This window comes from Bos grunniens, chromosome 26, assembly GCF_055505025.1.
Source record: "Bos grunniens cultivar Pamir isolate PY7600 chromosome 26, Bosgru_T2T1.0, whole genome shotgun sequence".
Lineage (NCBI taxonomy): Eukaryota > Metazoa > Chordata > Mammalia > Artiodactyla > Bovidae > Bos > Bos grunniens.
The window spans coordinates 14,616,639-14,629,083 of record NC_141190.1 but is presented as its reverse complement, the minus strand read 5'-3'; the positions used below and the strand labels follow the sequence as shown (position 1 = coordinate 14,629,083).

At 35.7% G+C, this 12,445-nt stretch overlaps 1 protein-coding gene across 18 annotated transcripts in view; it reads right to left on the bottom strand.

Annotated features, from left to right (window-relative positions):
* EXOC6 (exocyst complex component 6) overlaps positions 1-12,445 on the bottom strand; it is a 193,710-nt gene that overhangs the window by 125,048 nt on the left and 56,217 nt on the right. For all 18 annotated transcript variants that reach the window (XR_015155644.1, XR_015155645.1, XR_015155646.1 and 15 more), the window contains 5 exons: positions 11,551-11,598; positions 11,372-11,462; positions 8,650-8,695; positions 3,659-3,863; positions 1,159-1,311 (listed from right to left, as the gene is read on the bottom strand). Coding sequence is in view for 15 of the 18 variants with exons in the window: in XM_086378605.1 (XP_086234731.1) it covers positions 1,159-1,311; positions 3,659-3,863; positions 8,650-8,695; positions 11,372-11,462; positions 11,551-11,598 (543 nt within the window). In the remaining 3 variants the exon portion in view is untranslated. The remainder of the gene's footprint in view (positions 1-1,158; positions 1,312-3,658; positions 3,864-8,649; positions 8,696-11,371; positions 11,463-11,550; positions 11,599-12,445) is intronic.

Here is a 12,445-nt window from a genome sequence, read left to right as displayed (position 1 = left end):
ATATATTTATATGGTTCCTTTTTAATCAATCAATTAAAAGTTCTTACTATACCCTAACAGTGTCCTTAAAAAAAGAATTTAAAATCTCATTGACAAGGTAAAACTTATAAACAATTGGGAATACTAGACTTCTTATGGTATTAACTAATTCAAAAGGAATTCAATGGAAAAGATAAAAAGTAGGCTCAACAGATGACTGTGTAGAAAGAATAAAAGAAGCACTAGACAAGGAATGAATTTGAACATAGAGAATAAAAGAAAGAAAATATTTACAGACAATTTCAAGGTTTCTAGACTTAATAAAACTTTTTTAAGAAATTAAAAATTTAACTTTAATCATACTAAAATTTCTTTGTACTATCTCAGCACCAACCAAAGAAAAAAAGGTAGGGTATCCAGAATTAGTCTAACTGGCAAGGTTAAGCCATCATGCAATTAAATGTTTGCCACAGGTAGTTAAATTATGAGTGATCACTACAAAAAAAATTAAATTTATACTTTTACTGTTAATTATTGCAGAACACCTAGGTTAAACTATCTGTAGCCTACAAATCTATATCTTATTTATGTTATATATAAGACATATGCTATGCTAATGCTAAGTCACTTCAGTCGTGTCTGACTCTGTGCGACCCCACAGACGGCAGCCCACCAGGCTCCCCCGTCCCTGGGACTCTCCAAGCAAGAACACTGGAGTGGGTTGCCATTTCCTTCTCCAATGCATGAAAATGAAAAGTGAAAGTGAAGTCACTCAGTCGTGTCCGACTCTTCGCGACCCCATGGACTGCAGCCTACCAGGCTCCTCCGTCCATGGGATTTTCCAGGCAGGAGTACTGGAGTGGGGTGCCATTGCCTTCTCCAATATAAGACATAATCTATATTTTATTATCCATATATTATATAGATAATCTATATCTGCCCACTATGCAATCTAACATTTTCAATGATTCTTTTGTTCTAATATCATTACAAACTGATCTACTTAAGTTCACATTACACATGGCAGGACTCACAGAGACAGTACAACTCAAGCGGAAAAAAACCACCCAATAATAGATGAGGGAGGGAGGAAGAAAAGAAAGTAAAAGGGGAAGAAAAGAAAGGAATGAAGGAACAGATAAAAACAAAAAAACAGAAAAAGAAACAAATTCCCATCACCTCCTCTTCATTCTCATCCTCTTCCTCAAATGCATGTTTCAATACAATTTCATTCCTTTCTTCTGGAATTCTATCGTTTATATACACAGTCTTCCCAAATTTTACATTATTTTGCTTCTGCAGAGTAACAGTGAAGATTTTCTGCTGCTGTGCCTATTTGGGGAAAAGAAAAGTTCAGGTTATTTGAAAAAATATTGTGGTCAAAACTGGTTTAAGAATTTCTTTGTACTTTTTCATCTTTTTAATGTCTGGAGGTACAGGCTCCAGAATGATGTCCCATTTTTTATTCATGATTTATTTGTACCCTCCTCCTTTTTTCAAGAGTCTTGCAGGGGGTTATCAATTTTATTTTAAAAGGTTAAGAACCAATTTTCATCTTTGTTGATCCTCCCTACTGTACTTTGTTTTCTATTATACTGATTTCTTCTCTTGATTATTTCCTTTCACTTTCTTTTTTTCAATTCTACTTTATTATGGTAAGCACATTTAACATGAGATCTACTCTCTTAAATTTTTAAGCGTACATATTCAATGTGTATATCAATACTTTAATACATTATTGCTGATAGGTATAATAGTTACAGAAGACCTCTATAGCTTGTTCATCTTTTCTTTTTTAATGGGCACCCCATGCATCTTGTGGGATCTCAGTTCCCTGACCAGGGATAGAGGTCAGGCCCACAGCAGTGAAAGCCCAGAGTCCTAACCACTGGACCACCAGGGAATTCCCTAGACTGTGTTCATTTCATTCTGAAACTACATCTGTAGATGAGTAACTCGTTCCCCTCTGGCAACCACCATCCCGCTCTTTGATTCAATGAATCTGACTAATGTATGTGCATGCATGCTCAGTTGTGTCTGACTCTTTGCAGCCCCATGGATTGCAGCCCGCCAGGCTCTGCTGTCCATGAAATTTCCCGTGCACAAATGCTGGAGTGGGTTGCCATTTCCTACTACAGGAGGTCTTCTCAACCCAGGGATCAAACCTGTGTCTTGCATCTCCTGCATTGGCAGGCGGATACTTTACCACTGAGCCACTTAGGAAGCCTCAGGTCAACTAGTGATTCAATTATTTTAATGACCTTTGGTTTGGAGCACTGTCAAGATTTTATAAAAGAATTACCACTAATTCTTTTTTAAGAGGAAAACTAAAGACATAAACTTAACGCTAGAAAAATTTTAAAGATATGATATCATACTGGAACATACATAAAATATGCTGCCTTAACTCCAATGGATTATTTGTAGAAAAAAAAATGTCTACTAACCTCACAGAAAACTATGATATCAAGTTGCAAGCTTATTTCATTTTCCACAGAAAGCATCCACAGTTTATGAACACTTGAAAGGCAGAAACTGTTATCCTACAACTGACTTAATTATTGACAAAAATGAGTATTCATACAGATTAATTGAGAAACCTTATATTTTCTTTTATGCATTTTAGTGATACTTCACTATCAGAGCCTCATTATCAGAGATTGAAAAAACTATAGGATTAATTCCAGCATTTTTATCTCACTATTTAATGCCTAATTAATGTTTTGGTAGCTCTGACTGTAAAGAATCCAGCTGCAGTGCAGGAGACCCAGGTCTGATGCCTGGGTCAGGAAGATCCCCTGAGGAAGGAAATGGTACTTGATGCATATTAGTGGAACATTCCCTCTGTTGGGAGAGGCCAGATTGTAGCTACTCTGTTCCGTTAGCATGTAGAAAGTTTACCCACTGCCTCTTTAGGGTGAATTTCCTCTAAGAGCTATACTACTGTTATTCAGGCCTTTCTACTCCCAGGTAATCAGACCATGTACATCACAGAAATCTACCTCTACCCTCACCTAAACCTTGATGCTGGCTCTAGAGGCTTGTGCTTAAGAAAATCATTGTCCCTTCTCACCCATTAACACCATTAACCTATCACTGGGGAAAAAAAAATCAGAATTCTCTTTCTCCCTCTGTGCCCAAACTTATTTTGTCTATGATATTCAATTTTTGTAGTAAAAAATCATTTACTTAGAACATTGCTTCCAAACTCTGATGGCTCAGATGGTAAAAGTGTCTGCCTACAATGCGGGAAGCCCGGGTTCAATCCCTGGGAAGATCCCCTGAAGAGGGAAATAGCAACCCAATCCAGCATTCTTGCCTGGAAAATCCCATGGACTGAGGAGCCTGGTAGGCTACAGTCCATGGGGTCGCAAAGAGTTGGACATGACAGAGGAGCCTGGTGGGCCACAGTCCATGGGGTCATAAGAGGCTTGTACACGACTTAGTGACTAAACAAAGTAAAGGATAAAATTTAAACAAGCCTTTTATGTAAGTAAAAAAAAAAAAGTAAACTTTGGATATATTCTATAACCTAGATTATTAAATACCATTAAATTAAAGTTTTCCTTTTAAAAAATGTACGTATCTCCATAACTGAATTACTTTGTTGTACAGCAGAGATTGACACAACATTGTAAATCAATTATATTTCAGTAAATAAAGTTCTCTGTATTCTCACCTGTTTCATTGCTGTTTCACCTATTTTGTCAGAATGTTTTCGAATGCTTTCCAAAAAGTCTTTGAGGTCAGACATGGAGATTTCTTTAATATCTTCACGGAGCTTAGGAAGATTTTCTATCATTAGCTGACAAAACCGGTACTGACTAACCCGGGGAAAATACACATTCTCTAATTGTTCCATAGTCTTTAGAGCTGAATAATATCTGTGAGAAGTTAAAAAGAACAATCTGTAAAGGTTCTTATTTTATTTATTTTACAAGTAAGACCAAATAATCATTCCATCACTTCCATCAAAAAGGATACTGTTACAGCTAAGGTAAAGAAAATAACATTTACTTCTACATACTAATGACAAACTATAAACCATATGAAAAAGTTGCAGGAAGAAAATTCACTAACAAACAATACTGCATTTCATCTAAATCTACAACATCACAAGCATTATCACAGTCATAATATACATATCATATTAAATCATATCATATACATATATTAAATATATATGGATAATAGTTCCAAATTTTTAATTAAATTATTTGATATATGATTTCATGATATCTCTCTCATCCACATCTCCTACCATCAAAAAAGTACATAGTACAGACTTAAAGTAAAATACATTTAAGGAAATTAGAAGTATCACCTCACACTGTCAGAATGACCATCATCAACAATTCTACAAACAATAAATGCTGTAGAGGGTGTGGATAAAAGGGAACCTTCCCACATTGTTGGTGGGTTTGTAAACTGGTACAGACACTATGGAGAACAGTACAGAGGTTCCTTTAAAAACTAAAAATAGAGCTACCATATGATCCTGTAATCCCACTCATGGGCATATATCCAGAGAAAACCACAACTTGAAAAGTTACATGCACCCCAGTGTTCACAGTGGCACTATTCACAACAGCCAAGATGTGAAAGCAACCTAAATACTCATCAACAGAGGAATGGATAAAGAACATGTGGTACATATATAAAATGGAATATTACTCAGCTGTTAAAAAGAATGAAATAATGCCATTTTCAGCAACATGGAGGAACCTAGAGTGTGTCACACTGAGTGAAGTATGTCAGACAAAGAAGAGAAATATTGTAGGACATACTTTATATGTGGAATCTAAAAAGAAATGATACAAATGAACTTATTTACACAATAGAACAGATTATCCACAGACTTAGATAACAAACTTACAGTTGCCAGGGGAGAAGGGTGGGGGTAAGGGATAGTTAGGGAGTTTGGGACTGACATGTATACACTGCTATATTTAAAATGGATAACCAACAAGGTCCTACTTTATATAGCACAGGGAACTTTGCACAACATTATAAGGCAGGATGGATGGGAGGGGAGTTTGGGGGAGAATGGATACATGTGTACATATGGCTAAGTCCCTTTGCTGAAACTACCGCAACTGTTAATCGGCTGTATTCCAATATGGCAAGTAGATGGGGAAACAATGCAAACAGTGACAGATTTTATTTTCTTGGGCTCCAAAATCATCGCAGATGGTGACTGCAGCCATGAAATTAAAAGACGCTTGCTCCCTGGAAGAAAAGCTATGACCAACCTAGACAGCGTATTAAAAAGCAGAGACATTACTTTGCCAACAAAGGTCCGTCTAGTCAAAGCTATGGTTTTTCCAGTAATCATGTATGGATGTGAGAGTTGGACCATAAAGAAAGCTGACTGCCAAAGAACTGATGCTTCTGAACTGTGGTGCTGGGGAAGACTCTTGAGAGTCCCTTGGACCGTAAGAAGACCAAACCATTCAATCCTAAAGAAAATCAATCCTGAATATTCATTGGAAGGGCTGGTATTGAAGCTGAAGTTCCAACACTTTGGCCATCTGATGCGAAGAATGACTCATTAGAAAAGACCCTGATACTGTGAAAGATTGAAGGTAGGAGGAGAAGGGGACGACAGAGGATGAGATAGCTGGATGGCATCACCGATTTGAAGGACATGAGTTTGAACAAGCTCTGGGAGTTGATGATGGACAGGGAAGCCTGGCATGCTGCAGTCCATGGGGTGGCAAAGAGCTGGACACGACTGAGTGACTGAACTGAACTGAACTGATACCCCAATATAAAATAAAAAGCTTAAAAAAAAAAAAAGAATCAGAGACATTACACTAGAGCTTAAGATTTGAGATTCAATTTGGGAGTCATCCAAATATAAATCCAGATATTTTTTAAACAAATGTAAGTAACAGTAACTAATAAAAAACAATATTCGCCAAACCAAATACAACTGTGTGCTAGCTTGATTCTGTAGGTCACTGAATTTGCAACCTCCAGTTGATCAGTAGGAATAACACCTGCCTGTACCCAGTGTTTCATTACCCCATGTGGTCACCCGTACTTACAAAAACATATGGCAGGGCACCATAAGCCCAAACAAGATAAGTAGGGACTAAGTATCTAGTGAGATGACATACTGAATACATGTTTTCCGCTTTACTCCTTTTTGAAACACCAATAAAAAGATAATGAAGGGATTTTTTAAATAGCATAAACCCACACAGATGAAGAGATAAGGAAAAGAGTACAATGAAATTTTAGAATCTGGAAAGTTGATAGACCTGAGACCTGAGAAAATGAATTCTAACTCAACAGAGGAAAACCAAGAATAACCTAATTTATCCTACAAAAACTCCAAAAAGTACAGGAAGTGACAGGAATTTCACTATTTATGGATGCACAAGTGTCCAATAGAAGGGCTATTGTAAGGAATAGCCCTTACAAAACCCCCAACAGAGGGCTAAAGTAAGGAGTACTGGTTAAAATGTGTTTAAGAAGCAGACCCTAGATTTTCTTCCTGACAAGCATCTAAACAACTGCCTTTTTCCATCTTGGCAAAATGCTAAACAGACCAAACCAAATAATTTCTAAAATGGGGGACACTACTCAAGGTTGAGGGCAATAATATGTTGCTGCTTAGTCTCTTAAGTCTTGTCCAACTCTTTTGCAACCTCATATACTGTAGCCCACCAGGTTCCTCTGTCCACTAGATTTCCCAGGCAAGAACATGGGAGCGGATCACCATTTCCTTCTCCAGGGGATCATCTGGACCCAGGGATTGAACCTGTGTCTCTTGCATTGCAGACAGATTCTCTACCACTGAGCCACCTGGGAAAAGGATTAGTTGAGCCCATATATAGTAGATGCCCTCTTCTCCAACTCACAACCCAGAATACCAGAAGTCAAATCTTTACCCTTCAGAGAGGAGACAGGAGAAGTCTCCTCTAGAAAATCTAACCAGTCCCAGAAGAAACAACTCCAGATTCTAACATCACAAACTCCCCAACTAAAAGGGCCCGCTCCAGATAACTTTACAGTGAAACTCACAATAAACCAGTCCCACCCATACACCCAGAGCTTCCAATCAGTTTTCTATGTCCATTGCACTAGGCTCAGCTGTACAGAATTTGTCTGCAATGCAGAAGACTCAGGAGTTGCAGTTTCAATCCCTGGGTCAGGAAGATCCCACGGAGGAGGAAATGGCAACCCACTCAAGTATTCTTGCCTAGAAAATCTCATGGACACAGGAGCCTGGCAGGCTACAGTCTATAGGGTCGCACAGAGTTGGACATGACTGAGCACTCACACACACCATGCACTAAATATGAGCACTCACCAGGGAATCACCAGACATCTACTTATTAGCTGCAAAGAGAAAAACATACCTTTTCTTAAGCCATCCCCTTAAGCAAATGATCAAATTTAGGATAATCTAGAAATAATCTGATAGCACATGACTTCTGTTGCTTTAATATCATTTATGTTGTACTCTTACCAAAAACATTTAATCTGAATCTAAACATGATAAAATAAACAAATCCAAAATGCCCCGGTCTAAAACTAATCTGAATTCTTTCATGAAAAACAAAGCAAAGTGGGAAGGCTGTTCTAGATTACAGGGACAAAAAATATATAAAAGACATTTGGGGGACAAATGGGGAAATTTACATATAAGTATTAGATTATGAAACATCTGAAGAAATACATAATGCCCCAAGCTTGAAAATAGTGAAGCAACAGTAAATTTAGTTATTTAAAGACATAAATGTAAACACCAAAATAATTTCTTAAAAAAGGGAAAAGTTTTTGACCCTAGGAAGAAGGACTAGTGAATGGCAAGAAGGGAAGGTGATGTCTCGTCTTTCTTTTTTTGCAACAAACACACAGAACTATTAACTATTATTTAAAATACGAGGATGTACAACTTTGATAGATAATATATATTAATAATATATACATAAAATAAAAGACTCTTTCAGAATAGTTTGTGGGTCATGTATTAGGAAGGAATAAAATCATTCTACTAATTAGTACCAATTGATAAAGTCCAATAAAGTTCAATGCAAAGCATTACACAAAGCAGTACATATACAAATCTCTTGAGTATATATTTGCATATAATGCGCTGTGATAATTAAGTAGCTATTAATAAACAAGAAGTGATTATTTCTCTGTTTCAAGCATGTCTGATTCTAATTTTTCTATACAATTTAAAATTGTTCATCTTTAAAACATTTTAAACATAATTATACCTAACGCTCCTATGGCGATCCATAAACTAGTTTAAATCATCTTTCATCTGTCATGTATTCATGTGTATTATAAAACAGAACATGAACTACACAGTCCAGATTGTTAATATGTAACTACCCACACTTTGCTTTCACAAAATACACACTCAGCCTTTGACTGTATGCAACATTAACATGTTAATATTTTTGCGTTCTTGTTCAGAATACTGTCTTTCATCAGTATTACCAACCTTTGATATGTAAGGGCAAGGATCCAAAAATAAATGGATAAGGATTGCTGTATTGAAAGACCCTGATTGGTAAATTGCATTAACAAAGAACAGTTAAACATAGAAAGCAAAACTTCAGATTATTCACTATAATTTACAGTCATTTTCTTTATGCTTTCAGTAATAGGAAAAAACCTCTTATTAAAAACAGGAAAGAAACTCACCTTTTTGTACTCATCTGTTCTTTTAGCTTACTGTACATTTCCAGCACTGCATTAAAAAAGAAAACTTATTTTAGCTTTCCAAATTAAAAAAGTTAATATTGAAAGATGAAAATAAAGCAGGGAAGAGCATACTGTAAATTCAATAATTTTCTCTGTACTTTGATTTAGGCTTATATTTTCAAATAAAATTTTATACTTCAAGTAAATGAAAGCATTTTAGTTTCTGCTTATATTGAACACTCTATTACATAAATTAATACATTATATCGAACTGGCAACACTTGCATAGGCTGACACCTAAAACTGAGACATCAACCTAGTAACAATTATCCTAATCAAAAACTTACTAATATTTCTTGCTGCAGTGGAAGGAGAAGTGTGGTCTTAGTTACTTGAGAGAGAAAGTTGAGCAATAGTGAGATTAACTGATTTTGATTCAATATACTAAATAAATAAGGTAACTGCTGTAGCTCATGAAACAAAATTTTACACCAAATTCACAGAAAAAGAAAAATCTCAAAAGTTTACAGCACAGAGTAAATTATAATAAAGGCATAAAGAAACATAACAAAGTATCTTTGTTTATAATTTCCATCAAAGGCTCAGAAATGTAATTATTCAATAAAATTGTTAGAAGCTTCAGCAAGAAGACACACTGCCACCAAAAAGGTCTCAATGCAACTATGCAGAGTACCACTCATCCTTAGTAGAATTTCGAGGTACAAAGCAGGTGAATTACTGTTAGGTCATTAAGCTAGCTCACATTTTCCTAGACAAGAGAGATAGACACATTTTTTTCCAGATTTTTTACACTCTTATGGCTACTCCCTAGGGGGTTTCAAGTTCACAAAAGATATTGTTTAATTGTCTGAAAAACCATAAAAACTGCAGTGGTGGCTATAATGAACCAGCCCTAACTCTGCAGACCCCATGTATATCTCTATCAAAGTCCCTTTATTGCAATGTAATATATCTCACATTTTCCATCCAAAGCATTAGAGTGAACACATAACCTAGGAAAAAGCCTAAAACTGCTGCTACAACTATAAACTTGTTTTGAAGTCTATTTTATCTCAACAATTCATGTAAATTTCACATCTACCTTATATTATTTCCATATTGTTTTCACATAAAAATAATACTTTCCCCAAAATAACTAACTACAACACCAGGAAAATTCATTGTTTACCCTGTGACTTCTTATATCCTCTCTTACCCCTCTTAATCTAAGGAGGAAGTTAGGCAATTATACAGTAATGGTTTGTTTGTCTTTATTCACATTAGACAGTAGGATCCTTCAGAGCTGGGACAACATCATTTTCAACTTTATATTTCTAATATCTACCATAATGCCTGACACAGAAAAGTATGTACGAGTGAATAATTAGATAGAAGGATGGATGGAGGGAAAGTGGTGGTTCTGGATGTGGCTGTTAAGAACACAATGTTTACATGAACTCAGATTTCCTGTTCAGCCTTGAGAGTAAAGACAGTAGCAGTAAAAAACTCTTAACTTCTACTTCCCTTTATTTCTCTATTTCAAACAGCTCATTAGGGTTGAATAAGCTGAATTTACTCTTCCTCATTCCATGAGAACCCAATTTTTTTAGGCTTACTTCTTACAGTTCAAGGACAAAGCATTCAAACTTAAGAGGCTGTGTTCATGACTATTTCAGTGTATATGATGGTGGCAAAGAGGTATTATTAAGCATTATTATAAGGAACTAAGTTTCCACCCTAAAATCTAACACAATAAGTAGGTATTTTATTTACTCAAAGTTAAAGTGCACATATCCCTGGTCCATCAGAAATTAAGATGAGCAGAACTTCAGTGACAATGAAAAAAAGAAACTTTATTCTTACAAGTCAGCAAATAACTTTTCTTTAGCTAATACAATATGCTAATGTAATGTAATGTAATGTGTAGTCTAAGCTAAATTTACATTATGTGAATATTATACAAAGCACCTTATTCTATCTCCCTGGATAGGGAGGTTCAGGTTCCTTCCTTACAAAAAAAAAGTTAAAAAATAGGACACTGAGATGGATTTAGCTTACTATATTAAGAAAAAGAAGTCATCTACCTGTTTCCTTTTTTTGAACAGGGTATATGCAGGTAAAGAAAATACTGGCTAGTTTATTCAGAATTTATTTGCAATGTCCCAGTAGTATATGAGTCCTAACAGAGAGACCAGAAAACTCAGAAACCTAGTAAGTCAGTCTTCCCAAAACATAGGAGAGAAAGGCAAGACTGAAAAAGGGAGAATATGTGGCACTTCTGTATGTTATCTACTAGTAAAATGAAATTGGGAGCAAAGACCAACTGCTTAAGTGACAAAAAGAAAACAGTGGAAAACTAGAGGTTTAAAAAAGTAGGCAAATTAGGAAAATGAAAGAAAATGGAATCAAAAGACACTCTCCATGGGAAAGTATTCTGCGGGGGGAAAGGAGGGGTTGGGGAGGGACAAAGGGCAAACTAGGCTGAAAGGGAATGAAAAGGTAGAGGCTGTTCTAGGAGACTGATGTGATAGACCATCAAATAGGCGCCTTATAATACGGAAAAAGATGAAAATGCAGGGAGTAAAGTAGATAGGAAGGAAAACCATGGGCATTGGGGGAACAATCACCACGTAATCTATAATTCCTATAATGAAGAATGATTAAACACCATTAAATTACAATTTCACCAAGCTGAATGTTACATTACAGATGTTTAACTCACCTGGAAGGCATAACTGTAATTTTTCTACTACAGTTGTAATATTCCTCTGCTGAATTCTACATCGAATAATATCTTCTGTTTGGACTATCACCTTAAAGAGAAGAAATGCCCGTATTTAAAACGAACAGTTAAATTGCATCCACATATTGAATACACAAAAAAATAAATCATTTTCTCACCTCCTTTCCAGCATCTTGAAATCTTCGGTTGGTATCAGTAACTTGCACCTTAAAAATAATTTCACCTTAGTTAGACAAATATGCATAAAACTGCCCTGATGTAACTGCTCACCCTTGTAATCAGATCATGCTTCATGAGAAACTTAGAACAAAGAAATGCAAATTCAAATTAACTCTACAGCTTGAACTTGAACTTTTGATTGAAAAGGGCTTTTGTTAACTTCAATTACTTATGACAGTTCTTTTTAACAGATTCTGTGGCAAACTTCTCAAATTTAATCTAGATTTTTGAACTTTACTTGCTTCTCTAAGTCTGTCAAACAATTCAAATCACTGACCCAATTGACCAGTGGTCCCTTTTTGATAACTTCAATGAGGTCTATGTGCCATTCATTGTCTGTAGGAAATGGTGATTGCATTTTATGGTAATTAAACATTCATACTTTGCTGAATGCAAACACTGGGTGGTTGATTAACATCAAACACGGAAATCTCAATCCACAGCAACATTTTAATGCTGCAGGTGCAGGCAAAGCTCAACCTCAAATTTTCCCACATATTAAGTGACTCATTAGGTCATCATAGTAAGGAAGCACATTCTGGTTTATTAAAAATCTCATTAATTTCTGAACAATGATGCTCAGTGACCTCATTGATGCCGTATTTGGTCTCTTGTTATCTGAATATCCTTTATATAATGGTTTTCTAATCATAACCTTTGGTGAACCAGGGTCGTTCTGTCTGCTAAGCTCTCAAAATGTAAAGAAAGATAAATAGGACAATTCTTATAACTAAATACTTTATATTCTGACAGAACAAATCCAGGTCTTATTTCATAAATAATGTTTTAGCTGTGTGGTAGAAAATGCAGACCAACTTGCTTTAAGAAAATTAC